This window comes from Tupaia chinensis, unplaced genomic scaffold (genome assembly GCF_000334495.1).
Source record: "Tupaia chinensis unplaced genomic scaffold, TupChi_1.0 Scaffold143647_1, whole genome shotgun sequence".
Taxonomy (NCBI): domain Eukaryota; kingdom Metazoa; phylum Chordata; class Mammalia; order Scandentia; family Tupaiidae; genus Tupaia; species Tupaia belangeri.
The window spans coordinates 611,782-628,752 of NW_006203496.1; the positions used below are offsets into that span (position 1 = coordinate 611,782).

The 16,971-nt window shown below is 46.2% G+C and overlaps 1 protein-coding gene and 1 long non-coding RNA gene across 3 annotated transcripts in view; one reads left to right on the plus strand and one right to left on the minus strand.

Moving 5' to 3' along the window:
- The window catches only part of DTNBP1 (dystrobrevin binding protein 1), a 69,560-nt gene extending 53,163 nt beyond the window's left edge, over positions 1–16,397 (minus strand). For both annotated transcript variants that reach the window (XM_027766738.1, XM_006164603.3), the window contains exons 1-6: positions 16,308–16,397; positions 16,190–16,252; positions 10,902–10,955; positions 9,891–9,941; positions 7,141–7,201; positions 160–292 (exon numbers count right to left, since the gene is read on the minus strand). In XM_027766738.1, the coding sequence (XP_027622539.1) occupies positions 160–292; positions 7,141–7,201; positions 9,891–9,941; positions 10,902–10,955; positions 16,190–16,218 (328 nt within the window). In that variant the 5' untranslated portion in view covers positions 16,219–16,252; positions 16,308–16,397. The remainder of the gene's footprint in view (positions 1–159; positions 293–7,140; positions 7,202–9,890; positions 9,942–10,901; positions 10,956–16,189; positions 16,253–16,307) is intronic.
- On the plus strand, positions 13,787–15,491 carry LOC102479282 (uncharacterized). Its single transcript, XR_001369500.2, has 2 exons — positions 13,787–13,921; positions 15,282–15,491. It is a non-coding gene; the product is annotated as an uncharacterized LOC102479282 (long non-coding RNA).
- Positions 16,398–16,971: the final 574 nt, after the last annotated feature.

Here is a 16,971-nt window from a genome sequence, read left to right on the forward strand (position 1 = left end):
CTTTCCCCAAAAATACATGAAAATATTTAGAGAAGGTTACTATATTGTTAACCAAGAATATAATGCTTCCTCAGAAAGCTCCACGCATCACGCCAAGTCCTGTCCACGTTGTTTTCACTCCGAAGAGTGAGTGAGATACAGACCCGACATGGAACTCACCCAGGTTTGCCGTCATGGCCTCTAGGTCCGCGATCAGACCGGGCAGCTGCTGGAGCTGTCCTTGCAAGTCCAGGAGGCTGGTCTTCTTCTTCTCCCAGTGGGCTGACAGCACGACCACCTCGCTGTCCACCAGCTGCAACACAGAAGAGGCGGGGGGTGAACGGGCGTCTGGGGCACCGATGCCGGCCAGCGTCCCGAGACCGCATCCATCCGGCAGTCCCTCTGCTGAGGGGAGATGGCACCGACACCCTAGGAAGACTGAGGTTGTTTTCTTTCTCAGAAAAGAACCAGCGTGATATTCAGTGCAGGAAACCTCAAATTACTGCTTGTATCAGTATCTTAACTCAGAGAACAGGAAGTTCAAAAAATGACCTTAGAGATCGCTTCTAAGTACACCCTGTGCTTCAGTAAACTATGGATTTGAAAATCCGAATCTAGGAAAAAGAAAACAAAATGACCACTAACAGCCAGAAAGAAAACAATGAAAAAACAAATCCAAATCATACTTAACGGACAATCACTTGCTTTACAAAAGGAATTCTTGCACCAGAGAAATCCTCTAATGCACTTAAAATGTCCTGTGCCTTTAAACAGGAACACGCACTGCACAGAGGGGGCTGGTCCTTATGTACCAGGGGATTACTGAGGCAACTGATTGGCTCCAGAAAGAGAGAACCACACAAGTTTACAAAGAAGGGACTCAGCTGCAAAAGGATCCAATCTAATAGCAGGGTCGGGAGATACCAGAATAACCTAAGAAAATTCTAACTTGCTTTTCAGAAGACTGAAAGAAAATGACAGGCGTCGCCTTCTCCCAGACAAGTCTGTTTTGTTCTTAACGTGGTGGGAGGGAGAGGAAGGGGCCTAGGGCGAGACTTAGGAGGAGCACGGGGAGGTCATTTCTTGAAAACATCACTGACAGGAACAATTGTAAAAAACAAACAAACAAACAAAAACCTCATCTGCACAATAAAAATAGAGGCTGCAAAATCTATTAGGTAAGCATTTGAATTTTATGTTAAATTGAGTTCACAATTAAATTATTTTTAAAAGACAATTCATACATCCCAAGATTAAGACTGAGTTAGAATGTGAATAATCTGATTTTTTAATAGTTTTTGCAACATGAGATACAAAATTATTCGCGTAGGGTACTAGATTGCTTTTGTTTCTACATTTTAACACAGTAGGAATTCATGGTGCAAGGAAAGACACTGGGGCCAACCCCACGACCTAGAGGTGCAGGGAGCTGGATTGCACACAGTTGGTCCCACAATCCGAGTCCTAGCAGCTTGAGAAACACACCAGGTGCTTGTGTGTGCACGCCCAAATCCCAGGAGGATGAAGTGGAGAAGGGATTGGGGCATGACCGCACACATGGGGCATGTGCTTGCTCCCTCTCTGTTTCAGTCTGTCTCTTGTACGTGTATGTGCCTTTTGACAAATTTAGAAAAAGGAAGGAAGAAACTGGATTAGCTGAAATGAACTGCGCTATTGTTTTTAAGCCCACCTCACATTCGAACTTCAGCTAAGCTGGGGAGGTGACGCCAAGCTCCATGCAAACTCCATTTCTCAGTCATTTCGCGAACTTAAAAATGCCTGTTGCCAACGGGATTTCCCAAAGGCCTCTAGAAGCAGCTTCAAATGTACTGAACGGTGTTAGTAGGTACGACTATGATGCAGCCAGGAAGCCAAGGCTTGAAGGAACTATCTGTGTCCAGAAAATTCATTTACAGTTTTCAACAAACTCCTGAACACGTGCTCGTCGCTAAGCGCTGTTTGAGACTGTACTGAAGCGGCAACGGTAGACAGAAGAGAGCCCTGTCCGCTGCGTGTCTACACCATGGAGGCGGGTCTCACTAACTCTCCCCGCTTCGGACTTTCAACTCTGAGAAAGAAGAAATAATCCTTGTCATTTCAGGGCTCTAATAATAATATACCCTGCCTGGTACATGGCATATTGTTTGAAAAGTTTGCTAAATCTTACTATAGCTAATTAGGTTAATAATCTGAAAAGCCTCGAGTAAATAAACTTTAGACAGTAATCATCTCTTAATGAAACGTAAAGCACCATATAAACATTAAAATTACCTACAGTTTCAAACTTTCCACAAAAATGGAAAATTATATTCTGACTATAGAGTATGTGTATGTAGAAAGGATATATCAGAACACCCCAAAATGTTTTTTAGGTTTGTAAAAATTTAATTTCTTTCTTCCATGAGACAGAGAGAAAGACAGGAATTCCCAACAAAAGGCCAATGCCAGGATCCCTCCCAGCCTCGGCTGACCCCAAAGCCTGGGCACACACTTGGCCAGCAGACCCGGGGAGGTCTCCAGGAGCAAACCCAGCACCTTCCCATGCGGGTGAGCCTTGCAGAACATCGTGTTTTACCAGAGTTGGGCCCCAAATATTTTAATTTAGAAGAGGAGGCTGGATTCACAGAAATCACTGTCAGATCCAATACCAAAATACTGGAAGCACTTCCCATTTTCTGGCTCTGGGCTAAGCAATATATCTTATTAAAGTGCACAGCCACTCTGTGAGCTCAGCAATTTGTCATCATTTCACAGAGGAAGAAACTGAGGCGTAACGAAGCTAAGTTTTCTCCCGAGGACCACAGTGGACCTAGGTTCAACCCAGGGAATATGACAAGAAGCCCATGCCCCCCCCTCAGCATGCTAGGAATTGTGCTACAGGTGTGTGAAAGGGAGAAGCAAAGCAAACATACAGCGAAAGAAAAAGGTTTGCAAAACTGTACTGTTAAGACCATTCATCTTACTGTGTGTAATTTTTTTATATAATGATAAAAAAAAAAAAAAGAAAGAAAAAGACTAGCCATTTCCAGAAAGTCAAGTAAACACCTCTAAGTAAACAACTCAGAAAAACCCAGATTTGCCACCAGGAAAATTACAGTTTTTGGAGCAAGACAAACACATAGTACTTCATTCCGAAATTCTTTCTGGTGGACACGGAGGTTAAAAGAATGAGAAAAATCAGGGAGCATCAACAGTTTACAACGTGGGTACCAAGAAGGCTTTACTTGTATAAAACTCAAGAGTTCAGAGTTTGGGGAGACACCTCATTTCATTTCATTTCCAAAGAACTTTGTCTGCTAAGTGGAATCAGTAGTCTCATGCCATTTTATAGACAAGGAAACTAAGAGACAGTATTTGCCCAAAATGTATTCTGCAAAGAGCAGAAACGAGGATTTCCAACACCCCGTTCGGTTCTTTCCACCACAGGCAGAGAAAGTTCATTTCTTTCCCTTTTTTTTTTTTCTTTAAGATGTATTTATTGTTACTATTATTATTTTTCTTTCTTTCTGTTTAGTTGATTTTTGTTTTTTTGTTTGAGAGATTTTTGCTATAGGGTTCATGTGCTTGCCAGAGAGATGGAGACAAGTGAGAAAGCAAGTCCCCAGGCCCGGGACTCAAACCATAGCTGGCCATGTGAGAATCCAGCGCCTTAACCACCATACTACCTGCTGGCCTGGGAATCCATTCCTGAAAGAATAAACCAAACTGGGGCCAGCAGCTGCATGGTGGTTAAGACGCTGCACACCCACAGAGCTGACTGGTTTGAGCCCTGGACCGAGCAGGGTGAAAATCATGCCACGAGCATGTGCATGCATGCCCAGAGCCCCGGAGAGTGGAGGAGTCTCCCCCGGGAATTCTCATTTTCCTTCTCACTTTCCCTGTCTCTGTCTCTCCAGTGAGTGTACGCACGCTATGGCAACTGCCCCCCTCCCAGGAAAAAAAAAAAGAGACAAACAAATTAAACAGCCTATACATGAAACTGCGAAACAAAACCAAGAATCTTTTTTAAAATTTTTAAAAACTTTTATAAAGTTTATTTATCTAGGAGCGAGATACAGAGAAAGAGCAAGCACATGAGACAGTGACAGCCACGCCGCAATCCCTTCTCCTCCGTTCTCCTCTCGGGATCTTGGGCACGCACGCACACGCGCCTGGCATGAGTTTTAAGGTACCGGGTCCAGGACGTGAACCGTAGTCAACTACATGGGAGTCCAGCGACATAGCCATTATGCTAACTGCTGGTCCTTATATGTGTGTGTTTAAGAGAGATTTTTGCTGTATCACCAGAGAGACAGAGAATGACAGAGAGATGGCCATGCTCCAATCCCTTCTCCATTCTCCTCTCGGGGTTTAGAGCGTGTACGTACACATGCCTGGTGTGAGTTTTAAGCCACTGGGCCCAGGACTAGAACGACGGTCAACTACGTGGGAGGCCAACAACATAACCATTACGCCATCTGCTGGTCCCGAGTTAGGTATTTCTGACAGGACCTCTCCTGCCCCAGCCTCCCAGGTAGCCAGGATTAAATGCACATTCCACACCTGGCCTGCTGTGAGGTCGGTCAGTGAACCGAACCCAGGCCTCTCACGTGGCCCTGACCCAATCACACCATGTATTACCACAGCTGGGTCGTGAGACTATTGATCAGATGTGGGATCCAAATTAACTAAGTGTTCAATTACGTAAAACCTGACGTTTAAGATCGCCAAACAGCACAATGCAATAGGGATCTGACAGGGAATTGTCCCCCCATACCTATGATTATGAGATGTTTCCTGCAATCGAAAGAACGGTTTTAGCTACAGCTCCTCCATGGGACACGGTCTCCACCTGACGGTATTTGTGGGACTCGCCCACATGAACACACGTAGGTGTGGCTCACCGATCACCACGGCAGGAAGGAGGGGTCGCTCTTTGGCTTTATTCCTGCCACCGTACATGGCCCTGCAGGTGGATGTGGGACTGTCTGAAGGGAACGACGCTTGCTCTGAACGTTCTAGTACAAAGCTGTTGGTACGCGTGTCAAGAGTTTCACAAACGAGCTACAGGTGTGTCAAGATATCACTCTCCTCATCTTCTGGGGCTTGCGTTGTGCAGAGTATCGGCCCCAAGTTCCCCCCAGCCCCAGCCTAGAGGCAATGCCGCGGCAAAGGGGAGTGGGACTTGTCTAAAAGCCACGTGCAACTCCACCGTCCACTGAGCGCCAGCTCATCGTCCTAATGCGGTCGTTCCAACTCAACCCCAGGTTCTAGTCACTTCTCAGCACAGTTCTTAAGGAAGAAACAAGCCGTCATCTGCCAATAGCGGCTGCACCAAAAACCCAAAGCTGCTTAAATTTCTGATCATCTGATGGCTTCAACTTGGGTCTCCTTGGTCACTAAACCAGGTCATTCACGTTTTCCAGAAAATGCCTGGCGGTGTCTTTTGGTCCCTTCCCTGTGTTGTCTCATCGGCTGATTTGTTGGACTGTTGGTATTTTCTGACCCTATCCTCTGCCTGAGGACTCGCCTGTGATTTGCCTAATTTTTCATGCGCCTTTTTCTTTTTTTTTTTTAGCTTTTTTTTTCAAAGTTTTTTTTTTGCCATAGGGTGGGGGTATATCTACTAGAGAGAGACAGAGGGAGAGAAAGTGAGAAATCACCCCCTGGGGAAATGGCCATGCCACAATCCTTTCTCTTCCATTCTCTTCTCAGGCTTTTGGGCATGCACGCACACACATGTGTCCAGCGTGATTTTTGAGCCACTGGGTCCCAGACTTGAACTGTGGTTATTCATGTGGGAGTCTAGCACCTTAACCACCATGCCCCCTGCTGGCCCCATCATGGTGTTTGATAAACAGAAGTCTTTTTTCAAAAAAAATATATATATTTAATTTTATTATTATTATTATGACTTTAATTTCCTACAGGGTGTATGTGCTCACCACAGAGAGAGAGGGAGAGGAAAGGAAAGTGAGAAAGCAAGCTGCCAGGTCTGGGACTTGAACTGAGGTCAGCATGTTGGACCAACACCGTAAGTACCACACCACCTGCTAGCCCAATGAACAGAAGTCTTAACAAAAGTGATCAATATTTTAATTTATAATTGGTGCTTTTCAGGCCTTAAGAAATCTTTCCTACCCTGCAGTCTTTTTTTTTTTTCCCTGCAGTCTTAAACATTCTCTTTTCTACTGTTTTCTGAATGAGGTCAAGTTTTCCTTTCACCTTTAAGTCTGGTGGAGCCTAAATTTAAACCAAGGTATTCATCTACTTAGAACATCATACCAAAAGTTCTGCTCATTATAAAAAAAAGTAGGAAGAAATAAGTTGTACGGATTGAAAAGTAAGAAACAAAACAATCCCACCCCCCAAATACGAATGATTAGAATAAGGGGATTTAGCAAGATGGCCAAACAGGGAGCAAGACACTGGAGGGTTTTGGTAATTATCGAGACAAAGATGTTGCCTTCTATGAAAAGTTTGCTGAAGTTTTTACCCAGCATAAGTACTCAATTCTACTGTATATATCTTCTGTATCTCCTGACCCTTTTCCCTTTTAATATTTAAAGAGATCAGTTGCATGGAAAGGCTTTCTAATGTCAAGCCAACCACTTAATCCTGGGATAAACCTAGTGTATTTTTTTTTTTTTAATGAATTGCTGAATTTGTTTTGCCAACATAGCCACAGATCAAAGACTATCTCCCATAAGGCATGCATCACCATGCCTGGGTTTTCTGGGTGAGCCAGGAATTGAACCTGAGGTCTCCCGTTGACCTAAGCCTACCAAGTTGCAGTATCTCCCAACATATGCTATCATATGTAGATCTTAAGTTTCTTTCTTTTCTTTTTTTGGAGAGATTTCTGCTATAGGGCATGTGCAGTTACCAGAGTCAGAGATAGGGACAGAAAGCAAGAAATCACCCACCGGGGAGGATGGCCATGCTGCAATCCCTTCTCCATTATCCTCTTTGGATTTTGGGCATGCACACATATGCACCTGGTGAATTTTAAGCTATCGGGTCCAGGATTCAAACTGCAGTTGACGACGTGGGAATCCAGTGACGCAACCATAAGGCCATCTGCTTGTCCCAATGACAAGTTTAATTTTTTAGAAACTACCATTAACATCTAAATAGGAGGTTTTACAATGAGCTTCTGTACAAGAGTAGTTCATTCTTTACCTCTCCGGCACTCGCACATTCCTTGGCTCTTTTGTGAAGTGCGGCCCATGTATCCTCATACCTAGGAAAGAAAAAGAAAGGTTTGAAATGCGAACTGAACATTAAAAAGAAATGCCACGCCGGCTCCTGGGTTTGCTGGTTAAAGGGCCTCGCTTCCACACGGCAGCCGTGGCAGTTTGAAAAACATGCCGGCACACTTGTGTACGTGTCCAAAATCTCAACAGGGTGCAGAAATAGAGGAGAAGGAATTGCCACAGGACCACACCCCACTGGGGGTGCTCCAGCAGTTAAACAAACAAGAAGAAATACCATCTAAAGATAAACCTAAACAGCCCGTGGTGCTAGGGGAAAAAAAAGATCAGAACATAACCGAAATGTCACCAGGGACACGAAATCGACCTAGAGGAGCTTAGAATAGCCAAATCTGAGACAACCTGAGCAACAACAGACAACGGAAGCAACGGGTGATAGCCCGCAGAATGAAACTAAAACAAATATCCACGCCTCTGCGGTAAAATAAACAAAGGGGAGGGGAGAGAAAAACTGTTCTGACAGTAGAATTCCGATTGGTAATTGTACGGAAAAGGATGGACACAGAAAAATCACCGTCTGACACACGCGGACAAGTAACTTTCAGAAAGAAATCAAGTGGACAATAACATGAAGAGGTTAAAAGTGTGAAGAGAAACAAAGTATTTACAGAGTCTCAAAGGATTTCCCCACAGGACACTAACTAACCAGAGAAAACCAGTGTAGGCAGTGGAGTCCCCTAGCAGACTGTCCTTAAACAAGTGATGGGAACTATGTCAGCACAGGGGCTGGCAGATGGTATGGTGGATAAGGGCGGTGAACTCCCACGTGGCTGACTGTGGTTCGAGTCCCGGACCTGGCAGCTTCCCTTCCCACTTTTCCTTTCTATCTCTTGCTCACACCTTAGATCCAAAGACAATGAAAACAGTGCAGGGCTAGTGATAATGTCAGATAAGAGAGACTTTAAATCAAAAACAGATTACAAGAGACAAAGAAGGGCATTATATATTAATAAAAGATTGCATAGAGAAAGAACATCTAACAAGATTTTAGGTATTATTCATAATAATTATAAATGATTATGCACCTAATAAGAGACCTTCAACATAAAAGATGCAAAACCTGACAGAATTGAAGAGAAAAATAAACAGTCCTCAAATACGAGCTGGAGACTTTAATACTGTACTTTCGGTGATGATAGAACCAGCAGACAGCACGTAAGAAAGAAAAGTGAGGATGTGAATGACGCAATGAACACATCAGATCTGACACACAAAGAGCATTTCACTCGACAATAACTGAATGCATATGCTCGAGTGCACGAGGCATTCTCCTGAACAGACCATGTGTTAGGGTACAAATTAAGTCTCAATAGATTTTAAAAGCTAGATAACACAGAAAGTCACTTCTGCCACAATGGGATGAAATTAGAAATCAGTAACAAGAGGAAAACTAGAAAATTCAAATGTTTGTAGAAATTAAGCAACATACTTTAAAAAAAAAAATTATAGTTTTTGCCATAGGGCGTGTGCTCACCAGAGAGGCTGAAAGAGAGCGAGGTGGGGAGTGAGAAATCATCCCCCCCCTGGGGGGATGGCCATGCCATAATCCATTTTTCTCCATTTTCCTCTTGAGATTTTGGGCATGACCGCACATGCACCTGGTGTGATTCTTAAGCCACAAAGCTGGCCAAGCAGGACCCAGCACTTTAACCCTCATGTCACCTGCTGGCCTGCAACATACTCTTACACAATTAATGGGTCAAGGTAGAAATCAGAAAATACTCAGAGGCTAGTGAAAATTAAACACAACATGCCAAAATGTAAAGGATGCGGGGAATGGAGTGCTAAGAGGGAAAGTACAGCTATAAATACTTAGGTTGACAAGGAAATCTCTCAAACCAACAGCCTATCTTTACCGCTTCAGAAACTAGAAAAAGAATAAACCAAACCAAAAGCCTGCAAAGGAAAAAGTAATACAAAATGGAGCAGAATTAGAGACAATAGAAAAACCACAGAGAAAAATCAATGAAACTAAAAGCTAAGTCTTTCAAAAGGTCAACAGAATTAACAGACCTTTGGCTAGATTGGCTAAGAAAACTCAGGACCAGCAGATGGCATAAGGGTTACATCGCCGGACTCCCATGTGGTCAACTACCGCTTGAGCCCCAGATCCGGCTGGGTACGTTCGCGTGCATGTCTGAAATTCTGAGAGGGGACTGGAGAACAGACTCCATCCCCACGGGGGTTGATTTCTCAGTTTCTGTCTCTCTTTTTGAGAAACTGCAAACCGTTTTCTCATGTGGCTGAACTATTTTACATGCCCACAAGTAATGCATAAGAGTTCTAACTTCTCTACATTCTCAAATACTTTTTTTCCTCTATTGCCAGAGGGCACATGTGTCTGCTAGAGAGAGATAAAGAGAGAGAGAGAGAGATATGGAGGGGGAAAAACGGGAGGGGGGAGTGGAGGAGAGGGGAGAAGAGGGAGAGAGGGGGAGGTGAGGGGGGGAGGGGAAGAGATCTTGTGTACACGTGCCTAGTGTGTTTTTCAAGCTACCAGAGCTGGGGCCAAGTGTGCCCAACACTTCTTACTACAGGTGGGATCTTGTGCCTTAACCACCACACCACCTGCTGGCCCCCTTAAGGTTTTTGACCTATAAAATTATACTTTTAGTCAATAAAAATAGAAATATAACCTTCCTCTAAATGAGAACTTACCTGCTGAGTAATTCTAGTCCTGCAGAGTACTTTGGCAAATATGGAACAGTCCTGCCAGGAGAAACGTTCTATTAAAATTTGTTTCTGATTTAGCCAACTTTAAAAAATAGACATAAACAAGATTTTCACATAGTCAACTACAGTCACAATAATTTTTTAATGACAGTTTATATAAACTTTTACAGAAATGTCCTGTTTGATTTCAGAGTTAATATGCTATAACAGACAACGGACGACCTTGCCCCTAGGTTGTTTTTAGCATAAAGTAAGGCAAACAATTTAATATAATGCTAGATAATATGACTAAATATGCGTGACAGAGTTCCTCATCTAGACTGAAAGTGAAATTTAGACATATTTTCTTTATTTGAAAATGGAAAAGAAATCATGCGATATTGGTGCTTTCATATAGAACAAGTTACAGAGCTAAAGAGTCACTTCCCAAATACTGTTTCATCATTTATTTTCAATAAAGACTTTTGGGGGGTTGCTATAGGGCACATGCTCTGGCCAGAGAGAGACAAAGAGAGGGAAAGTGAGAAATCACCCCCCACTGAGGGGTGGAGGTGGCCAAGCCACAATCCCTTCTCCTCCATTCTCTTGGGATTTGGGGCATGCATGCACACGTGCCTGGTATGATTTTTGAAGCTGCCAGATCTGGGACTTGAACTGTGGTTGGCCACATGGGAATCCAGCACCTTAACTACCACAGCAACTGTTGGCCCCCAATAATAAAGACTTTACTTTTGTTCTTAGCATATAAATTAATAACTGTGGTGCTCAAACATAGCTATTGATTACCACAGAGTAAAATATTTACATGTCACCATTTTCTACCATTTCACAATATCACCAGAAAATTTTCCTGTTACGAAATTTAGAATCAGTAAATTATTTTGTAATCAGATGCACTCAGCAGATCTAAACCCATTAATTACACTACTATGAATACAACCAAAAGTTGTATTATATGAAATTTACATCGTTCATTAAGATCTCGTGCAAGCTTACCTCGGTTTACTTTTTACTTTTGCTTCTCTTGACTTGTCACTTAAAGTCTTCAGCCTATAATTCAGCAAGTACAAGATACAACATCTTTAACATCAACAGATTCTTCAACCGCAAATTTTCACAGCTGTTAACATTTTAGGTCAGAGAAGCTAAAATTGTGGGGGGCAAGAATTCAGCACTTTTATGGACAATTATTTAAGGGCTTACAATGTTTGATACAACAAATGGAAAATCTGAAATAAACACCTTTATTTTTATAGTTATGTTTTAACTTGCCCCAAGTCCCATTTCTAGAACCAGTGATTCTTCAGTGTAATTGAACTACGGAAACCTAATTTATCTGACATCATCAGAAAAAATAGGAGGTTGGACAGCAATGCAGTTGTAAACCAGGAAACTCTTGCAAGGCTTCCCGGCACAGGAGGGCTCCACGTTTGTAGGCCAGGCATGTGTACCCATGGTCCAGGGCTGGCTGAAGCTGGGGGTGGATTATAGCATGGAGACCCTGCTAGGGGTTCTGTCTCTCTGCCCCATAGAAGAAATAAGCAAATACTTTTTTTTTTTTTTAAAAGCATGCACATAGCTGAACTTGACAGGTCTAGAAAAGACACCCAAAGAGTACACTTCACAAAGTAGATACTATAGCAGGTGCTGACATCTCCTTAAATACTCACACCGCCTGAAACTGCAGTTGATAAAAATCTTTCTAAAATATGCTACATCTTTCTTTTATTAAAGAGGACTTGGTATATGGAACGCAATTTAGATCATCTTTATCCTAATTAACCCCAAATGTGCCGCTTCAGTTCTGACCTCGCGGGTGCATCTTCCATTCCCAGCTGCTCCTGGGAGGTCAGGCTGCTGCCTCACACCGAACTTCCCATCGACTGCGCCTCCTCTCTCAAAGCCGTCCTTAGATTCTCTTATGTCGACATACGTCATTTCCAAGATATCCCAAATCTTAAATTCTCAATTCTGTGCCTCTCCATCTCCCACATCTCACTGTGACAAATCTGACCACTGCACCGCCTCCTGTCCCCTCCAGTCTGTCCTCCAGATGTCTACCCACCGTCTTGCCGTCTCTCACCTGGCCCGTCTCTCTGCTCCCCATCCTTCATCATCCTATTTCATCGCCTCTCCAGGTATCCTTCCAGAGATCCGAGGACACCGTATCCCCGATTTCTGATCACAGCACTTATGACCTGGGTATTCTGCCTCCTGCCCCTAGCATGCGGGTGGGACCTTTTTCGCTGCTTGGTTTGTTCTCTGTTACATACTCAGCATCTGGAAGAGTGCCCACCAAGGAGTAAGCACTCAATAAATATTTGATAAATTAATTAATTAAGCAAAGTATCCCAGAGCCTCTACTTGCAGCGTCAGCTCCCCTGGCTGCCTTCCATCTCGGAAACGCCCTCCCAGGCCATCACAATCCCTCCTCACCCTGCAAGGTCAGTTTAGAGGCCGCTTCCTCTAGGAAGCCTTCTGTAAATGCATCTGAATTAATTCATCTGACTCAACTCTGGACTCACGTACACACCATTTGTATCTTTAACTTCCGGTTCTTTCCGCACTGCTTCACTAGAGCCGAGGACATCTGGAGGGCAGAAACTGCTTCAGCCAGCTTTGTACCCCAGGATCCAGCCCAATGAGCAGACGCTGCTGTAGAGACTAGGACAGCTGAGACTAGGGACTCTCAAGTCTCTTTAAAGCTATGAAAAAGGCCACTGGGTGCCCTAGCCTAGGGCCTGGCACTTTGTAGGAACCCAGTGAATGCTTATTAAATAAAGCCGAACGTTGGGAACTTTTTCCTCCTAAATAAAAAGGTGAGAATCCCTGGAAAAGCCAACATTCAGACGAAACCTCAGCATTCTACCACACCGTGAACCAGAGGGCCAGATCCTCCCCTCTGCTGGTTTTGCTACTACAGGAGGAGCAGAGAGTGATGAGGACACCAGGCAGGGGTGGAGGCTGGGGGCAGTGGTGGCTTTGAGGGGCCACGTGCCCTGTACAGCTGCAAAAATGAACAGTTTTTTTTTTTTTTTTAATCCCTTATTACAGGAATCCAGGGCATTACAAACAGGAAACACCAGTCTGTGTCAGGAGGTGCAAAACCTTCAGCAAATCTGATTTTCAGTTCCGTGCAGGGGTTTGCATGGGTGGATACTTAACCCTGAGGCCTCTGGTGTAACTGCTCGAAAGGTAAAAGTCAAATGACCAGAGGAGGTTTGAACATGTGCTTCAGGATATCCAAATGTTTCCTCAGGGCTCCAGGCAATCTCTAAAATAAATGGAACCTCTGCCTGAACCTTCCAAAAGCTCCAGGAATTCTGATTCCATGAAATGCCATTAGGACTCACTTAAATGAGGGGTAAAGAACTCTGAGGGGGCCCAGAACCAAACTCTTCAGTCCTGCGGCCTTTGGGCTGGCCTCCACCCACTAGTGGCAGAAAGACCACGACGCTGTTTCCAGCTTTTTCTTGAAGTTGACAAAATCATTACTATGAATAAAAATGTACAAATAGCCACCAATCCCAGACAGCCCTAAGAGCCACCCACCACCCACCAGTAAATGCTGCACTGCCCTCCGCAAACCACTGCGGCCCAGTTACTAGCATGCACTGGGCGACGCTGCCACTCGCCAGGCTGAGGCCACAGGGAGGCCTTGGTTAGACTTCCAGCCTATCTAAAAGACAAGCATGGACAGGAGGTGGGGTGGTGGTGAAGGCACTGGGTAGACCATGGTTCAAATCCCAGACCTAGCGGCTTGAAAATCATGCTAGGCATGAGTGCATGTGTGCCCCAAATCCTGAGAGGAGGGGCTGTGGTGTGGCCATTGCCCCGGGGAGGGGGGGTTGTTCTCACTTTCCCTCTCTCTGTTTCTGGAAAGCACGCCTACCCTGTAGCAATGGAGATGAGCTATGTCCCCGCCAGGTGACCGGTGAATGGCACACCCAGCAGCCCAGTGCTGTCAGCTGTGAGTGACCTGCACAAGGAAGACACCAAAGAAGCACCTTACTGAGGTTTGAATGTGTTCCTCAACAATTCACGTGTCGGGGCCACAGATGGTGTAGTGGTTTCATCACCAGACTCCCATATGGCTGATGGCGGTTCAGGTCCCAGAACAGTGGCTTCAAAATCACACCAGGCTCGTGTGCATGCATGCCCAAGACCCCAGGAAAAGAATGAAGAGATTTCGGCATGGCCGTCCCCACAGGGGGTGATCTCTCATTGTCTGTGTCTCCCCCTACCCCCTAGGCGTGCACACACCCTAAGGCAAAAACCTCTATTTAAAAAAAAATCACATCATAAAATTTGGCCGAGCCACTGTAGGTGCTGAGAGGGTGGAAACTTAATCCAATTATGGTGATAGAGATGGGCCTTCGGGAGGTGATTAGGATCAGCTAACATGGGCATTTCATCAGGAGGAGCCCCCGGGACTGAATCCTGCCGGCCTTAAAAGAAAGAGCGAAAGACACACAGACACACGTGCCACTGCTCTTGCCATGTGCTGAGTGGGCCTGCACTGCCTTGGGGCTCTGCAGAGTCCCCTCTACGCAGACCCTTACCAGAGGCAGCCCCTTCACCTTGGGCCTCCAAAACCTGCGAGCTACTTAAACTTCCCTTCGATAAAGTGCGGGGCTCAGGTGTCTCTGGTTGGCAACATGAATTAAGTGGACTTGAGCAGAATGAAGAGCCCTTTCAGGGTCTCTGTTTCCAAACCGGGCCCCAATTTGGACACCTGTGAAAAGTCAAGTCAGTTTCCACGGGGTTCTGCCCGGATTCACTTAGCGCCTCTCCCTACTGAACCCCTAGTTTTTTAGGGTTACCCAGGACGGTCGGGCCTAGGCAGCCAGGAGTCCATATTCCTAGGTCGGGAACAGGAATGGGTTAGGGGCAACTCCATGACCTAGAAGAATTACAGGAACTAGCAGAGGATGGGCTGTTTGAGCGTCGAGGAATTCCCTGACACAGTAACAGGACAGAGCACAGACGGGTTTATCCACAGCCACTCATGCCGCAAGGTGACCATTGCAGCATCACACCAAAATGTTTCTAATGCCACCATTTACACTCTGAAGTCACTTCCTACGTTTATGGGAAGCACTAAATTTATATACAAGTTCCCTTATGGGTGCATGACTCTTGGAGCATATATGAGTGTTCTTAGGGGCACCAAACTGAAAGCGAAACACGTTTACACGATGTAAGCTCTGAAGTCCTTGCCAGTCTTTTCCAATTCAGAACCCAACAGGCAAACAGTCCCATAAAATTTTTGCTGACATCTTTCCAATAAGAAATTTAAAGCACAGCTTTCCCAGTGGGGACGACCTCCCAACAAGAACATGTCTCTCACGAAGGACCTCCTTCATTCCTCTCCAGGACAGAAGAGGAAACACAAGAAGCAGCGCCTGGTGCAGAGCCCAATCCCCACTCCATGGGTGTGCAGTGCCTAGGAGGCTGTAACACCACCAGTCTTTAGCCATGCACAAACAGAAGTTTTGTGCGCTGGCTGCTCCACTGGCGTCCGCCAGCCTACAGGAGGAAAAGCGAGGCTTACAGAAGGATGTTCCTTCAGGAGAAGCAGCACTAGCAGCATCCTGACTCAAGTAAGTGGGAGACCACCCCAATAAACACATTTTAGATAAAAGAGAAAAATGAAAAAGTATATATAGTATAATTCTTCTTAAAATTTTTTTTAATTTTTAGAGAAATGGTTTTTTGTTTTGGTTTGGGATTTTTTTTGTTTGTCTTTTTTGCTAATGGGAGTGTGCACTTGCCAGAAAAACAGAGACACAGAAAGCGAGAAATCACTTTGAGGATGGCAGGGGAGGGGCGGGGGCTGGTAGCCATACCACAATCCCTTCTCCTCCATTCTCCTCTCAGGATTTTGGGCACACGTGCCCGGCATAAGTTTAAGCCGCCCACGTCTGGTACTTGAACCCGCAGTCGACTACATGGAAGTCCAGCAATGTAACCAGTACTCCATCAGTATGATTGAGGTACTCTCCCATTCTGAGCACTCTCCAAAAGGATCTTTAAGCTAAACTGGACGGACGCTTTTTTAACGTCATGAAAATAACTATAACAGCGACACAGTGCTCGCTGCGCGTTTTACACGTTAATTCATGCCCTCCTAGCTGTGCACGGTAAGAACTGTTCTCGTCATCCCCATTTGCAGTCGCAGAAGCAGTAAAACGAGGCAGGGCATCTGCAGTAAGTTGCAGCTAGAGTTCGGTTCACTGGCGGGGCACGGAGGCTGGTGGTTCCAGGACTGCTGCTGGCCTCACCTGGGGATCCCTAACACCACCGTTGACATTCATTTAGGCTTAACTGGTACAGGTGCACGCCACCTGGTTCTAGCACCACCGTTGACATTCAGGCTTAACTGGTACAGGTGCACGCCACCTGGGCATCGGGACTGCTGAAGGTCCCGGGTGACCTCTGGGCCCGCGCTCCTCATCACGGGGTAGTGCTGGGGCCGCTGTCCTGCAGTGGTTTCTCTGGCCCAGAGTCCGTCCGCCCAGAGGCTAAGCCCGGGCAAAGGTGGATAGCAAGCTGCAGGGAGGCGGCGGCAGGGCCAGGCCCGCGGGCCAAGCTGGTGCGGGCTGCGTCGCGGGCGGACTCCGGGCCGGGGCAAGTGTCCCGAGGGGTGCAGGGCACGATCCCGCTGGGCGGAAGCTGGGGGTGCGCTCGCCTCTCACGTGACCCGGCTCTCGCCGACTACCGCGGGCGGGGATCGCAGGGCAGGGGCCGGGGTCCCGCGCAGCCCCGGCGCATCCCGCTCGTGGCCGACCACCGCCCGTCCCGCGGGCACCGGTCGGACAGTCCTCCCGGACCTCGGTCACTTCGCGCTGCCGGGAAGTTCGTTACCGTCCTCGGCCGATCGGGAGTGCGGAGCCCGGAACGCAGGGCAGCAGGGCCGTCCCGGAGGCCGCCCGGCTCCTCGCGCGGCCCCGGCCCCTTCGGGTCTCTTCCGTCGCCCACCGTGTACCCACCCGGAGGTGAAATCCTGCTGCACACTCAGCAGCCGCTCCCGCAGGGGCTCCAGCACCTGCGCCGCTCATCGCCC